We start from the raw sequence: 18,165 nt of genomic DNA on the forward strand, positions 1-18,165 counted from the left end.
AAATAAAAATTATTATTAGGTCGAGCTAGTATGATAAAAAATTGATATTTTAATTTAAATTAAAGAATTTCCAGTCAGTTGCAACCACTTCCAGTGGCAACAGAATTTTATACTTTCAAACTCACGTATGCATACAAGCAGTCAAACTGGACGGTAAAAAAATCAAGATACAAAAACACGCGATAATTTATCGGGTTTTGGTATTGCTGTAAATTATTTTTTTTAACGAAGGTCCCTCTGTCAATTTATTTTGCTACGAACAACTTCAAATAACAAATAATTTTTCTAATTCTATAGAGAAAATAAAAATAATATTATTCCATAGGGCATTGCTTCTTCTGAACTGAGTTCACTTAAAAATCGATAAGTGTTGATTGAATTTACAACTTCTTTTAGATTCTTGGAAACGTATGAAAAAATAATTTTATTTATAAATACAAATTGCATAACTGATGTAAATAAAACCCCATTGTGCTACACTCGTTTTGATTCTCAAGGCAGTACACCGAATCAGGGGTACCTTCGACAAGTTAGTTCTCGGAGCATTAGGCTGTATCCAACATTCTAAAAATATGTGTAACTCTTAAATTCCAGGCGCACCCCTTGACACAGTAAATGACGTGGACCTCTTTGTATAGTAAAGTGAGCCTCATTCACTCTGCCATCCAGCAGCCTCACCCTAGAAAGGTCGTAGATAAGGCGACCAGTTTAGGGTGGATGGAGTGGCCCTTCTAAGGTCATCAGTTAGATTGCCACATCATTTAGCGCACTGCCCTGATTTGTTCTTCAAGTCTCCTATTTAAGCCTCTTCGCAAGGAGATCACTAACTCTTTTTCGACACTTCTAAAAGTCGTCTACCAAAGCTCCGGTACAAATACGTACAATTGGTATTAGCACATGAATCGAGCATCAGGCCTCTTACTCAGAAGCCTCACACACTATCGACTAACCAACTAGGATATTAAAAAAGTGTATTAACTTCCCAAACATTTTAAAGCTAAGGAATGTTTGAACACAAATAGTTCAAGTTATGAACTCTTAAAATGATTTTCTCCTTGAGAAAAATGTTCAAATTTTTCTTTTTCTCGAAATATCCATTTTTCTGCACACTTAAATAAAAATGGCCTTCGTAAAATCGAAGTTAGAGCCTCTAAAAGTCAACTTCTCCTATTACTTGTCAATTAATTTTTTTAAGGCAAATGTCGTGATGAATCCTTCCTCCTCACGCAGACTTTATGTACTAAGGTAAAAAAGTTATGCGTAGTTTATATATAGTGGACAAAATACTGATATTTTTCCACTATTTATAAAATATATAACTTTTTCATTTTTTTGAACGAACCTAAAAAGTTCTTTAAACTATATATTCACTGGGTTTATATGTTTATCTTCACGGGGATCAGGTACCTTTAGGGTTTTTTAATTTTTTTGTTCTTACTTTAACTTTATACACCATACAAGAAAACAATGGTACATTCAAACTAATATTTAAAAATTGTTAATGTTTACTCTGTTATTTACAATCTATGAAAAAATAGAGTTTTAACTATATTAAATATATATTCTTAAAAAAGGAACAAAATCCTTTGTGGAAATTTGTTTACAAAAAAGTACAAAAAACATTATTTACAGGAATCTATATATAAATACAGTCTATTACAACGAAGAATGCAGAAAAATACAACTTTTTGCTATTATTGGGATGAATTTTATACTATTCTGTATTTTATTGTAGACCTTGGGTAACAAATATTTAGAATATTGTAATGAGATAATTTTATTATCCTAGGTCAAAAAAGAAGAACTTTTTGACTAAAAATAAAAATTAATCAATTGAAAAGTGTTAGAAGCTTTCATTTTTACGAGGCAATTATTGAGCGTCTGAATTTAAACAAATTTTAGCTTTAATTTTAAATAGTTAAAATTCATAAGTACTCTACTGTAATTTTTATAATTTACAGTTCAGTTTCTGTAACTTCAAATTAAAAATTTTATATCTCTGATAGCGCAAATCTTTTAATTTTAAAGACCGTGATCAATTCTGTATCAATTGCTCAATTTTTATTCGCAATCAAACAGTTGTTCTTTTTCGACCTAACATGACAAATATTAGGAAAATTGCAAAGAAATAATTTTAAATAACATATATTTTGTCCAATTGATTGCTATATATTCGAAAAAGCTTCAAATGTAAGGTTTTTTGTTGTTTACTTAAAACCACAATAAAATACAGCAATATAAAAAAGTACCAAATTCGTCTGAATAATAGAACCAAATTGCATTTTCCTGTAATTTTGATTGTAATTTATTTTATTTATTTGTAGATACCTGTGAAAATGTTTTGGTTTCTTACAATATCATTTTCATTACAGTTCTCCAATCTTTCAACTTTTGTAAAATCCTGTATTTTTACATTCTCATCATTTATGATCAAGAAAGCATTAGAATTGTTGGAAATTTGACATCATACTTTTTCAACGGATCTCCACGTTACGAGACCCCTGTATCCGAAAATCAGGTTTTCACGATGGCGTATGTCTGTCTCCCTGTCCGTGCGTCCGTAAACACGATAACTCTCGAAAAAATGAGCAAATCAAATCCATGTTTGGCACACTTATTTTAGGTCATAAAAGAAAGGACAAGTTCGCGAACCAGCTACTTTTTATGAAAATTCAAAAAGTGAGCGCATTTTGAAAATTTTGGAGACCACTTTTTTCTGAATTTAAAAATTCTATGTATGCACATTTACAGTACTTAAATGGACAAACAATTTATCCTCATGACTTTTTCGATAAGAGGAAAATTCTCATAGTTATAGCGTTTTCAAAATTTTTTAAATCAACCGAAAATCAAAATTTGAAGCCAAAAAACGCACAATATGAAAAAAAGTGAAGAGAAGAAAAACATTTCTTTTTGAAAGCCCTACAAGAGCATCATAACAAATTTTTGGATTTTCTTCAAAGACCAAAAATTAAAATTTTTATTGCACAAAAATAATGAAAAATAAAAAATTCCATTTTGTGGACAAACTATGTAGGATACGAAAAAAGATCATTCAACAAAAATTGTTATCCTAAATAAGATCTACAATTTCGTTGAGGATCACTTCTTGATAAGTCGCGTACTTTTTGTCTTATTCGTGAAAAATAACATTAAAAAAATGTGTGGAAAAATGACGAATGTTACGAGAAAAAAAAAAGATTTAACAAAACCTATTTACAAATATCGGTCGGAAATTGAACGCGCAGCGCGAGTGTCATGATGAGAATGTGTACACCTCAAAGCTTACAGAGTTTTGAGAAACTTAATCTTTGACAATACTTGATTAAGTAGATAATTCAAAACATGAAGACGCATACAAATGAAATATCCAAATTAAAAAAGCTAAAATAAATTAGTTTTCTGTAATACCTTGTCGATTTTTAAAACAAAGTAAACTAAAAATGTAAATAAAAAAAATATAAAAAAAACTGATACTTTATTGTTCATTTTTTTCTACTTTTTCATCCAGAAAGTACAGAAAAATAAGATATTTGCATTTCTTTAAATTTTGTTTTTGAATTTGTTACATTTTATTACAAAAAAGTACATGTATTTTTTTAACAAATGATGGCAGTTCTAAAAATGTTGCACTTCTATGTAAACATTTTTTCCTCTAGGAAGTCTGATTTTATTAAGAACTTAGACAGATTTCAACCCATATATTTTATTCAATAAAATTCTTAATTCAAAATTATGGAGTTTTGACAGCTAAGAATTGAGTGCCCACATAAGTAAGTTAAATTAAAAGACGGATACATTTTTTGGCCCCCTTCTCCTAAAAAATGCATATAAAAATTCTTAGCGCGAAAATTAAACTAAAAAAGCATAAAACCCCCCCAAAATATACATAAATGAATTATCTTTACAAAAACGATTTCTAAATTTTTTTGCCCTCTAGGAAAACCAGGCTCATGGTATCAGTTCATTAAGTTTATTATCAGGAATGGTAATTTTTTCGAGGTTCTCAAGCATGAGTAAACCTTAAGGATTAAACCGAATTTTACAGTAAGAACTGGTTGAGCATCTAAATCTGCGATTTGAAACAGAATTACATAAAAAACAACTGAATTCTAGATGTCCTAACTTTGGTTTTATGGAAATTCAAAGTTAAGCTGTTTTTTTTAAAGAAAACTAGAAACTTGACAATTAAAGAAAAATAAAACTTCACTCAAAGAAGTCATAACTTCAAAATGATTTGCGCTATAACATTTTTTCATAGGTGGAGAAATTGCTGCCTTTTTATATTTCATGAAACTTTTTACATAAAATATACCAGAAACATAAAATCTTCAAATTAATGATTTTTCTTTATCCATTTTATAGAACGTAAAAGAGATCAGAAAGTTGTCCATAACGATTGATGAAGAACTTTTTGTGTACGCTGACGAAAGATAAAATTTATTTGAAAAAGATAACATTTATCTTAAGAAAGATAAAGTTTATTCGACTTAAATATTTGTTTGACATATATTCTATGTCAGACGGCTACCTCGAGGATTTTTAAGTTTATGAAGGACATTTTTTTGTGAACATAGATGCATCCTTCTGACATAGAACATATGTCAAACAAATATCTACGAAAGATAAACTTTATCTTTCGTATGATAAATTTGATCTTTTTTCAGATAAATTTTTTCTTTTTTCAGATAAATGCTATCTTTTGTTAGATAAACGTGCTGCAACGTTTTTATCTTATTAAAATATATCATTTATTCCTGGGGTTTACTGTGTATGAATTTTATGATATTCGGTAGAAATTGAGATGAAAATATGCACGAGTTATCTCCAAAACGTAATCTTTTTTTTATTTTTTTTTGAAATCCATGGTACTCATAAATGTAAGTCTGAACTAATAAAAGTATTTTATTGATTTATAATGTAGTCATCGTAAATACCCTCGTATTGAAAGAGTCCACATTGTCGGTCGTCGATAAAGTTCGTTTTCAAGCAGCACTCAGGTATTTAATTAAAATCAGTGACCGAGAAAGTGAGCCCTTTCAATACGGATGAAAAGAGTTTTTCGCGACATGACTTCTAATTAATTTTTTTAGACATCTCTTTCTTTTCACTTACATTTACTTAATAAAAATGTTTAAAATTGAGTTTCCTAAATGATTAGTGCAAATACTATGTCTTTGACATATCAATATTATTTTTTTTACAGGCATAAATAGAGAACGAAATCTCTGAAAACTATACAGAAGATGAAATGAATAAGAAAGTTAAATTGGCCTTGGTGTAATCCAGACATAATATAATAAATATTAACATTACATGATTAAATTATTGTTTAAAAAAATCTTGCGAATTCCTGAAGTTTGAAGGCCTTCTTACTAGAAAATTTAGCCTTTATAGATTTTCAATTTCCTATCTTCCATATTTGTTAGTGTTCAATATTGAAAAGTTTCGTAAACATTAAAATTTGAGTAATTTCAATTTTGAATGTCATTAAATATAAATGTTGTCAAATTTGGATGTCACTCAATTGAAAACACAATTTGTAATACAATTTTATTTTGAACTATTTTTTGTAAAAGTATTTGATAAAAAAATGAAGTCTTAATGTCTTTAAATAATATAAGAATTTTGTTTACTTTAATTTTAGAATTCCTAATGTGAACTTTCTTCAATCTTATATTATTTACTTTTTCTTATATTGGAAATAGTAGACTTGTAGCGAATATTTTTCCTAAGAAAATAAAGCTATAATTTATTGAAATTTCAATATTAAAAAAAAATGGTTGAGAACTAAAAGTAGGAAAACATTCAATTACACAAACTATTGTTAAACTAATTATCTTTTGGAATGCTTCTACTTTTTTCATAAATGGAATAGCTTTCCTATCATAAAAATGACTGGTAATGTTATTTCAATTCTTAAAATCTTACCCAACTGTTTTTGGCAGTGATTTGAGTTTGGCATAATATCTACTCTAAGTATAGAATTTCCTTGGTAACATTTTAAACCAAACCAAATAAAATAATTTTATTTACATTATTTAAAATTTTTAGCATTACAAATCATAGGGCCAGAATGCTTTTAAAATCTAATTAGTGAAATGTGATTGATACAATGATAATAATTGTATTATATTGCAATTACACAAAACAATTCCTAAAGCCAATGAATTAATTTTTCAGAAATCTTTTTGTTTAGAGTTAACCTTAATTTAAATAATACATTTCATTAAACTTTAAATGCTTTTTCAATGTCCAATTGTAAGTTATTAAAAAGACGCAACACGTTTCGCGGTGAATTTGATTTGCGGTAATGTTCATTTGTAAAAATTAAAAATAATTAATTTTGGAATTTATGCTTTCTCGTTAACAAATATTACATAATTACAGCGCATAACCGAAAGCAGGTATAATGCTATCTGTTAAGGTATGGAATTACAAACAAGCACTAATAACAGCTGTTATTAAACACTTATCCTCATTTGCGGTTATCAAAACGACACTCACCACCATAAACGTCGCAGGAAAGCTTGAGCGTATCACCTTCAGTATAAGGTCCCACTTTGGAATTTCTTGTAACACCATTTTCATCCAATATCACAATTCTATGGGGCGGAACTGTAACAAAAAAGAGTGAGGAGATTCATTAAAATAAAGTTGTTAATAGTGTAATGCAGAACAAAATTTTCAACTCTTGTATATTAATAAATTACTCTCCCATCACCTTCCCCTCTCCAATCCATCCCATCTTACCAATAGAGCACTCTTTCCCTCATCTCTTCAAGAGATTCCCTTTACCCTTAGCCATTTACCCTTTACAATTTACCCTTTACCCTTTACACATTACCCTTTACCCCCTTATCAATATCATTCCCTTATCCCTCTTTTCTTCTCTTTCTCTACGCCCCATCATCATTTTGTCTTAGATGTATCCTCCTATTCCCTTCTGTATCATATCAGCAATGCATTTGAAACGAATTTCTCATTCCCTCATGTTTCTTTTATGGATTTTGGTAGGATTAATGAGTTCATCTGCAGAGGTTACAGGGGTACTTGTTGGTATCCCTATTAGTTACATTAAAAGAGGTATTAGAGTTATTGTTCCCTACTCAGTTAATATTATCAATTATTCGATCAATTTCTGTACATTTCCTGTTATGTCAAAAAAATCGATCATTTGACCTATACCTAAGGTTAAGAGCTCAATTTCCCTAAATAACTATAGGCCTCTCTCTATTATGAACTTCCTTAAGGCACTTAAGAAAATCATATCTGAACAATTGGATAACTCAAATGTAACACATTTGCGCACAACCCTTTGAAAAGAAGTTTAAGAAAAGAACAACTATAAGTTGGTGATTGTAAATTCTTTTCTGTTAAAACTCCTTTGGCCTTAAGGAACACGTTTTCGTCATGTAGCTCGTGCTTCACACTCGATTTTGTCGAAAATGTGAACTTTTGTACATTATTTTTAACACGGTTAATATCAAACGTATATTATATTTATTTGTGTACCTCGGGCTGGTACTGTGTATTTAGATATTGAAAAATAATGTACAAATGTTATTTTTCGTAATTACTTTAGTATTTGCTCCTTTTCCTGCACAACTGTTTATTCTCAGCTCTCCTGAAAAATGCATCATTTCAATATATTTATATTATTCCAATTCATATTATGCATTATCATTGAAACAGGCATACGTTCATTGTCTTTTTTTTACAATTAAAGGAGGGCGTATTCTAAAAAAATGATTCTTAAACATTTTATTGCAACTTGTGTCCTTTTTTCATAAAATTAAATTGTTTACTTTTAACGTTTTTTTTACGATTCCGGTTGAAGAACTTTGATCCTTTCAGTGCTTTCGTCTCTTGTGTCGTTTTTCCAAAAATTTCATTTTTTATCTTTATTCTTATTTGTTACGGTTAAAAAAGATATCTACTCGCCCAATCCTAAAATTATTCATATTAAATTTCTAGCCTTTTTTGGAAGAGCAAGTTTGATCTATTCATTCTTTTCACAGCGTGTGTCGTTTGTCCAAAAAATTAATTAACTAATTTCAGATTTTATTTTTACAAATGAAACAAAAACTACGTGGTCTATCAAAAAGTAATTCATAACAGATTTGCAGATATTTTTGAAATGCAAGATTTTGATCTATTCATCTTTCTTGCATCTTGCGTAGTTTAGCCGCATATTAAATTTTTTTATTTTTCTTAATTTTTTGTAGAATAACAATTTGAATTTTCAATTTTTCAAAAAAGTTTAAAAAGTTTTCATCAAAATATTGAAGTTATAAGGATAAATTATTGCAATTTTTGAATATTACGAATATCCGCAGATAGAATTTTCAAATGTTGAAAGTAATTGTCTCAAAAATGCTCAAAATTTTTTTTTAATTTTTCGTGCTCATAGACCGATATACAGATAGACAGACATACAGACACTTACGTAGAAATCTGTTTTTCGGGTTAAGAGGCTCTAAAAACGTTGAAATTTGACAAAAACTGCGGTGGCGTGGGGCAAATTTTACACAAATCTAATATCTTCTCTAATGATAATTTAAAAATGCCATCTTCATATAATCATATTTCATATGGACAACCAAAGTTCAATTGACAAATAAAAATGTTCGAAAATATATTTAACGTTAAAAGTAACCATCAAAATATTATTCAAAAGTCAATAATTTGCGAATAACTCATTTAATTTGACAACTCTAATATAAAAGACCATGCTAAACCATCATTCTCTTAAACCTTTTACTCAGGAAGCATATTCTCATATTCTCAGTTTGACAGTTCAAGGATAAGGCGTACTATAAACTTTGGGGGACGATATATTTATTGCGCTTTTTCTGAAATGTCTTCGGTAGTCGTGGTATTGCATCAGACAATTGAGCTTCTCACTACATGGGCCAGAACTAAAAAATTATTTATTTATATTATTAATTGCAAAACAAAGTTAATTATCCTCGATGGCCTTATCACAATAGCATCAACACTACAGCTTTACCTTCGCTAATATTAAATCATTCTATAACCCAATAAACTAACTTTGCTCGTAATTTAGGTGTCATCTTCAATCTTTCGCTTAACTTGTAGGCATACGTCTGTCAAATAGTCAGTAAAATCTATAGAACGCTGTTTGCTATCTAAATTAATAGGAAAATCTTAGATAAGTCCCTGCAAGCTATTCCAGTATCTACGCTCATTTTCTCCTCTTCTAGACTACAGCTGTGAACAAACGTCAGTTTTGTAGGTCATCTTAGGTCAAATGGTGAAACATATTTTTTGATCCTTTTGTTATTATTATATGAAACTATCATCAGATTTAGTTATTTTTTGCAATACTGCAATTTAATTCTATTGTGCATATCAAATGTGTTTTCATTATTAAACTTCATTTGTTGCTTTAGGACACACTGTCTCAGGGCTTTAACAAAATATAATCTAATTCCTCCAATTTTACACTCTCCTCTAGTTTACTTCTCGTTTTCTAATAAATTATATTAATAATGACCATATGAATCATATTTGATAAAAGATCTGAGCTTTCGACCTTTTGCTTTGGCATACGTAACTGAATTTGAGGCTCAAGAGACCAGGGTCAGGATATTATACTTTACTGGCCCGGAAAAGCTGATCACGTGAAACTGGTATTGGGAAGATCGTGCTTCTGATATCTTTCGATGGTATTAAATTGAAATCTGGAATCGATTTTTCCGGATAGAATGTTGCTATGTACTAACGTCTTATCTGGACCAGGAGAATGCACACCAGCTTACATGAGGACCATCATACAAACAGCAGATGATTCATAGATATCGTTATTATACTTCCCTGATTTTTATATCAATTTGAAATGTTACTAACAGATTTTACTGTGACTTTATAAGAGGATTAGAAGCTAACAAAATTGCATTCAGAAGTTTATATAGATGTTATAGGGAACTATTTTGGCGGGTAAATAAAATTGTGCACAACACTGATGGCCTTCAATCTGCCTAAAAGCTTCTAAATTTAGCACGCACATGAACAGGAATTTTCAACTAGGTGCCCTATAAGATATTTACCATTTTCATTTCTTTAGAGTTTTCGAAAAGAAATTATGCTCTTTGAATACATTTCTTAAGCTATAAGAATTTTTACTGTAAAATAAAACAAATATATTAAATTTATATTAATTAGTGTTGTATACTACGTACAATTATACTGAAGCAACATTCAAGAATCGCGTAATACACTTTTCCTTCTTCTCTCAATTAACATACTTGGCCAGTTTTGTAAGCAAAAAGGGAAGTTTGCTTCGTTGATCAGGCAATTAAATGAACCATATTACATTAATTTAGTGAAAAGTAGAAATGCTTTTCAACGTGATTAATAAATTGTTATCCATCCAGAGAAATATCAAAACAATATGAATATCTTATCAAAGCGCTGTTTTTGATCATTAATTAATAAACCATTTTTTCATCAATATGAGATATTTACAACAAGATTTAAAGGAGGCTCCTTCGCAGATACATTTTTTATGGCCAAGATATGTATGCCGAAAAAATAGAGGCCTTTAACAAAATAATATTTTTCGAACAGTTATTATTTTTTGTGTTCAGCCCTCGGCTCTAATATTACTCCCCAAATACAGTAGAGTAGAATACAATGTAGGAGTAGGAGTGGAGACAGGGGATTCAAAACAGGTTTTTTCGAAAAGAAAAAATACTTTTCGATTGTTTTAAAATATAAGTCGAATCATGAAGTTTGACTCCTAGAAGAAGTCGATCAGATGGCCCTAAGTGATGCCTCAAAATTTTTGAAGTTTAAACGGCAGAACACTTGATAATAATCTTCACCTTTAAGTATATTTGTTTATTCGTAGCAATAAATAAATCGAAAAAGGTTAGGACCTTTATTAGGACATTTATTAGTATTAAAAGGGAAAAATTAGGAATAAAAAAATTTATTTGAATCTTTGAAGTCCGCATGAGATTAAAAATGATTGTTTGCTTGGTGTGGTCTACTAAAAACATGATTAAAATGTACGCAAAATTTTAAATGGCCTTTTAAATAATATGAATTTGTCATTAAAAAAGCGAATTGTCCAATTTTTTCAAATGATAAAAATGGGGGTTTCATAGTTTCATACGTAAAAATTGAAAAAAGTATGATTTATAGAATCTAAAGATAGTTTTTCATTTTCTAGAAAATCTTATTACTTTTTTCTGACTATGATTATGAACAGTTTTTTAACGAAGTGTATAATTGCTTCTGATTTAAAAAATCTTCAGTCATACAATTATCATCTTATCAATTAATAAATGATTGTATGATTAGAGATTTTACAATAAGATTTAAGACAAACAATAATATTTTTTAGTATGAAAATCTATCCTAGGGTCACATCAATCAATATTTTCAATTCAATCAATATTAATTTAATCGTTGAAAATAAAAACGAACCTTTTTCAAAAATGATTCAAGTAAAGCTATTTTTTCCTTGAAAAATGGTTGTGTTTCAGTTATTTTTTTAAATTTCAGGCTTTCTTTATTCGGTCTTCATCTTGTACACAACGTAGTAGAAACGTATGATTAAATAAATCTGTTAATATTTATAACCGAAATCAGTTAAAACTAGTTTCAACAAGTTTAAACGCGAAAATATTACGATCATTCGTCAAAACTAGTTCTACCTAGTCAAAACGCGAAGTAATCCTGTCCTTTTGTAAACACCTAAAGATTTTTTAATTCCATCTTATTTTGTGCTTTCACTGAAAATATCAGTTAAAACTAGATTTACCCAATAGAGTTTTTGAACGAACTAGTTTTCCCTGCATTATTAAGTGAAAACCCAAAATACTGAGTTTGCAACAGTAAGCGCTCTTCTGTCTCTTCTGGCTCTTCTGTCCTGGAAAAGGGATACGCGATATGATCAATCACTCTTCGGTGGCCAGTGGCTAAAAAGTACTTTTCAAAAGGAGACCTGAAAAAGGGATCCGCGATGTGACAATCACTGTTTTGTGACTGATCGTTAAAACGTGTTTTTAAGAGGGACCTGGAAAAGTGGTCCACGATGTGACCTATCACTCTTCTGTGACCTGTAGCTAAAACGTGTTTTTTAAGGGAGTCTGGAAAAGACGTTCCGCGACGTCACCAATCACTCTTCTGTGATCAGTCGCTAAAACGTGTTATTAGGGGGAGCAGGAAAATGGGTTCCACGATATGACCTATCACTTTTCTGTGACCATTCACTAAATCACGTTTATTAATGGGAACTGGAAAGGAGTTCTGCGATATGACCAATAACTCTTCTGGGACCAATCGCTAAACAGTATTTTTTAGAAGGGGACCTGGAAAAGTGGTCCGAGAAGTGACTAGTGCTTGAGCACTCAAAACTTTTTAGAACTCTGTAGCCTTTTTTATTATGGAAGCTTTTGAGTATATGAATGATGGGATTTAGCTTAAAGTCGAAATTAGATTGAATTAAAAAAATCTTCGGGTTTTTAGAAAAGGATTTAGTGGCTTCACGTTTTGACTGGTTAAAACTAGTTTTGACAAATGATCGTAGTTGTTTCGCCTTTTAACTTGTTAAAACTAGTTTTACCTGATTTCGGGTATAAACGGTAGCATATCAATAACATTATTTTTTATCATTATTTCACATACATATATATTATAATTAAATAAATTATCTTAAACACAAAAATCATACGGCTGTGGTCATAAATCATTTCCCTTGTTCATTGTCATAGTTGTTTACTTTACGATAATGAGATCTCAACATAAGTTGTAGATATAAGCCTAAAAAATAATTTTTACTTCAATATTTTTGGAAATTTTATAATGCTGAAAAACCATGCCGAATGTATATCCCTAATTATTACAAAAAACGATCATTGTAGATGTCAGAAACACAAATAAAAATTTGGATATAACTTTCTTCCTGTAACTTTGATAGATAGTCTAGATGACGATTTTAATATTTTTTCTCTCATTTGTAGGGCCACGAATAAAAAAGTTAATTTTAAGACAAAGCTCATTGCCTTACTTTATTACCATTTTTTAGTTAAACATTTACGAGGCAGCACACTGAATCATCCGATCGAATTCTTCTAGGGGTCAAACTTTATTATTTGACGTATATTTTAAAAACAAATTTAAAAGTTTTTTTACTGCAAAAAGCCTTTTTTGGACTACCTTATAGTAGAGTATAGGAGAGGGGTAGATAGAATGTTTCTGGAGGATTGGAGATGGAGCGAGGAAGAAGGAGAAAGTTGCGGTACAAAAAGTTGTCAGGATTGTAGAGGGGATGAGTGGCACAACAAGTGAGTCTTTAGAGGGGCAGAATAGTTGAGTGAAAGAGGGTTTGGTGTATATGCAGACTGGGAAAGTGTAGGATATGAGCCAGAGGAGAGACTTCGTAAGAGATTAATACAAATCGAAAGCTGAATAGCAGGGGAGCAAATATAAAAGAGAAAAAAGAATGTTATGATCAAGCGATTTCGAGTGAGTAGTGGAACGGGCGAGGAAGAGGGTAAGAATCTATTGAGAGATATAAGACCATAAGTTAGAGCGGAAAAGGTAAATAGATGAGGAAAAATGAAATGAAATAGGGAAGCCATGTTGCTTTGTTGCTCATGATATTCGGGTGTGAGGAGGATGGGTTTGAAATAGGAGAAAAGAAGCTTTTGAAAGGAAGAACATAAAGAATAGAAGAAGATCTGATATGGCACGAAAGAAGAAGAAAATGGCTGATTGAGGGGAGTCTGTGGGCAAATAGGATGGATCTGGAACCAAATACTATAAAGATTTAGAGCTTGGAGAACAAGGTAAAGAAGGGAGCAAGACAAAAAACAGGGACATTAAAAGGAAGGAAACGCGTCGGGGTCTACAAAAGAAAAAAGAACACAATAAAGACATGGACTGGAGGAGCGAGAGGAGAAGGTAAAGTCGTGAAAGTGGCGTTCTGGAATGTCTCAGGATTAAAAAACAAGGATAAGCGTTTCTGAGGGAAATTATAAAAATAGAACGTAATAATGATGAATGAAACTTCGGCGCATGAGAAAGATTGGAAGAAAAAAACAAGATTGTTACAGAAAGCATGTCTATAGAAGATGAAAGGAGTGAGAAAGGATCACATAAAAGAAGAGGAACGATTGGCATGATATCAAAGGTAAGAAAGGAAGTAGTGGTAGATGAAGGAAAGGGGGGGGGGTTGTATGGTAGAAGAGGAAGAAACAATAGTCAGAAGGATAAAAGTAGCAAAATTGGCTTTAGATCTTGTATACGTGTAAATGAGAAGAGCCATGATGGAGAAAAATAAGAAAATGAACGGATCTGGAGGGTAGGAGGCTATTTGTTGAAAGAGGCGGGATAGTTTATTTGTCTCTGTAATAATAAAGGATTAGAATTGAAGCGAGCAATGAGAATTTAGAGAAGGCGAGGGGGTTAGGTGAAGTTGGGGGTTAGGAGAAGTTGGTGGGACGATGAATGCAGGGAAAGTGAAGCTGGCATGAAGGAGAATGTAAAAAAATAGAGAAAAATGGAATGGAAAAAGGGAAACTCAACAGGAAAGGAGAAAGTAGGAAAAAATAATAAGGTATAAAAGATAGAAGGATAAGTAAAGTTATATGGAAGAGGTGGAGAAAGCAGTAAAGGAAGGGAGGGAGTAGAAAATGATAAACAAGGCAAGCAGAGGAAGGAAAGGTATGATAAATGAAGATATCAAGATGAAAGAGTAGACGAAGTATGTTAAGAGTTTGTTTGGGGGGGTGTGGAATATAGGGTAAAGTGAGAAGAAAGAAAAGCGGTAGCGGAGGACGAGGACAGCGCAAATGAGATCAGTAGATCCGTAGGGAAGAAGTGAATGAGGTGATTGCAATGCTGAAATAATTTCTCAAGTCTAATGAAAATGTATTTCTTGAAAAAATCTTTTTCTTAAAAGAAATATTGGTTTGTTTGAAAAAATTAAAGATTTATTTGAAGAGACAGATTTCTTAGTTTCAAAATTATATTGCCTTGAAAATCTTTTTTCCATTATCTTTTACTGAATGACAGAGGGAACGTAATCGAAAGAAGCTTACATGAAAAATAAAGTTATTGTGATGTATAATAATAAAAATTAACATTTATATTCTCGTTTCAGAGCTTTTATGACTGAGTTTCTTTACTCTTCATTTTACTTCTCTGTTTAAACGTTTGATGTAGCTGGAAGAAAGAGAAAAGACATTTTGAATGTTTTCGGAAGCTTTTGCTGCCAGAGTCTCTGTTTTGTTATTCACGATGTCCCACTTCGCTATTCCGTAAATCATGGTTTTCCGGATCGTTAGATCCTTTCTTGTGTTTTCAAATGGCTATTCTTCATATCCACGTCGTACGCTCCTTTCACTCTCGATATTCAGGTTATTCAGTTACTTACATTTCGAACTACTTTTTGATAACTTTCATTCAGTAGTTTATCATAGTATAGTCTGTACAATTGAAATTTTTCTTGATTTAATACGAACTTTCTTCTAATTTCCTAAGGAATTAGTCAAGCAGTTAAATTCTGGTATGTAATTTCTGGTATTCATGTGAGGATTGTATTATGTTCATAATAGTAGCCTAGTATAAAAAAATATTTGTCATTAAAATCTCGAGAGCATTGTTGCTTTCCAATTATTATTATTCCAAAATTTAAAAAAATGAATTATGCATATATTATATATTATGCATATGTAACTAATATCATGGATATATTCAAATATTTCTTCCAATAGACACAATGCCCAAGGGTTAATTTAATAAACTCAAAGAAAAGAATGTTGCCAAATTCACATAAATAATTCGGAATTCAGTTTTAGTTCATGGGCAGTGAGAAGTAATGTAGCATCTGTGTGCATATCAAATCTGAAAAAAATTAAGTGACTAAAAATGGAATAATTTCATTGTATTATTAAAATTGAAACAAATATTTTTGAAAACCAACACTTATTTCCCAAGGTTAATTTTTGCCTCCTGAAGCCAAAATTGAAACTCCTTTCTTACTTTTTGATCCTGAGGTGTGAACAATTTCACTTTAAATTTGACACTAGATGTTTTCCGTATTTTCTAAAGAAAATGAAGGGATAAAATTTTTTCAAATATTACTGCTGTGTAGTTCGGCACTTGATGAAGACTAAGTTAAAGCTATTTTTTCTATATTTAAAAGCGGTGCATTTAAATTCTTAAATAATTGGTTAATTTAATTTTCTATGCAGGATATTTCATTAGTTACAAAGCTACTGATTAAACAATTTAATCAATGAGTTCTGTACATTAAATTACGAATACGAATACCTATAATGTTTAAAGTAATTATGACTTTACGATTAATTTAATCTTTTACTGAGAAAATTAAATTAGTGAAATATTGTAAAGTCCAAATTTAGCTGTATAGAGCAATCAAACTTGCAACAAGTTTTTATTTTCCCCGAACGTTCTCAATTTTTTTATATAAAGGGATTGTCTAGAAATTATGCAAGAAGTGCGTGAAATAAATGAATATTTAACCGAATATTTGACTTTTCAACTAAAAAGGAAATTTTTAACCAAAAATGAAAGATTTTCAGTTTCAGTTAAAATAATAAATTTTCAACCAAGAAATAGTAAATAAAAAAGTTAAATTTTCAACAAAATTAATAAATCTTCAATAAATAATTAATTTTCAATGAAAAATATAATACTTTTTTCCACAAAAAAATATTTTGATTTTGAACAAAAAGAATTGAATTAAAGCAACAAAAAACTAATTTTCATCTAATTATTTGAAGCCTCAATTGAAATAAACTAATTTTTAAACCAAAAAGAGCATTTTACAACAAAAGAGTTGAACTTCTAAAAAGGAAAGATTTTTCAATCAAAAATGAAGAAAAAATTCTTATCTAGAATTTTCAGTTGGCATCACAAAAAGAAGAATTTTAAATAGAAAACTTAATTTCACAACATAATAATATGCGTTTATAGGTAATAAAGCCTCTTTCTGTAGTAAAAATAAGATATTTCTTTTCGTATTGTATAAAAATACATACAAAAGCCAAGGATAGTATTATTATATCAATCTTCTAGAAATAAGTAGTTCTTTGTCCTTGAACGTGCAAAAATTATCTATTATAAGACGTGACAATAAGAACACGAAAAGTTATTATTCTGTTCATATTAACTGCATATATAGCTTATTAATTCAACAATTAGGATAATTTTTTATGATAATTCAACAGATAATGTATTCCATTGACCATACTTAAGCTAGGTCAAGTTAAATATCGATATAAAATAAAAACCTTGTGAAAACAGTAATTTTCGTCATTTTGTTATTAAATTTTTATTAACGAGCTATTTAATATTTTTAATAAGAATTTGTGTAAAACATACGTTAATGGATAAAAAATGTGTAATGGTGATTACTCGTACGAACTAAACTGTCAGAGCTAAATCGTTTTCGAACTTTTGCAATGTTCGGGATTTTTCAATTATTTTAACAACGCATAACTCGAAAACCACTGCTCGTGTAAAAAATAACACAATAACTTTTTTATGTAATTTTATTTAGTTTTCCCTAAAAAATATAACGATTTGTGTTTACTTACTTTAAGTAATTATTTATAAAAAAGTTTTATAACATAATGCAAGCATTTTTCGGAAATATTAATATTATTTTCGAAATTAGCACCTCGAAATCTATAAAATACGACTGTTTTGTGAGGGGACCCTCTTATTTTAAACGAAATCATAGCCAGCGCCAGGACTAGTGATCTGGTTTGACTGTTCTAAGTTGAATAACAGATAGGCCGTTTTAAGCGAGAAAAAAAATTCCAGTTCAAATTGAATGGGTTAAAAATAGAATATTTAAGTCTAAAGAAAGTTAAATAAGATTTTATATTGAATAAATTCCTTTTAATTATAAGCCTATTGATTATAAATTATTCTAAATTTAAATAGTTTAGAAAGTTTTAGTCGGTCTCTATATTCTCTAATTTTAAACAGATTTAGAAATTCCTGATGAAATCAGCTATTGTTCAACTTTAAAAACTCGAATTACAGTTCAGATTTTAAAATCTTTGATTTGTTTCTTTCTACAATTCATTAAGCTAAACCTTTTTTACATTCTCATCAGAAAAGGTATTAGATTTGTATAAAATTTCACCCCCCCCC

At 30.0% G+C, this 18,165-nt stretch overlaps 1 protein-coding gene across 1 annotated transcript in view; it reads right to left on the reverse strand.

Moving 5' to 3' along the window:
- Window positions 1-18,165, reverse strand: part of LOC117173867 (hemicentin-1-like) — a 208,528-nt gene that overhangs the window by 100,007 nt on the left and 90,356 nt on the right. The window contains exon 4 of the mRNA XM_033362513.1: window positions 6,508-6,618. Within this exon, the coding sequence (XP_033218404.1) occupies window positions 6,508-6,618 (111 nt within the window). The remainder of the gene's footprint in view (window positions 1-6,507; window positions 6,619-18,165) is intronic.

This window comes from Belonocnema kinseyi, chromosome 5, assembly GCF_010883055.1.
Source record: "Belonocnema kinseyi isolate 2016_QV_RU_SX_M_011 chromosome 5, B_treatae_v1, whole genome shotgun sequence".
Lineage (NCBI taxonomy): Eukaryota > Metazoa > Arthropoda > Insecta > Hymenoptera > Cynipidae > Belonocnema > Belonocnema kinseyi.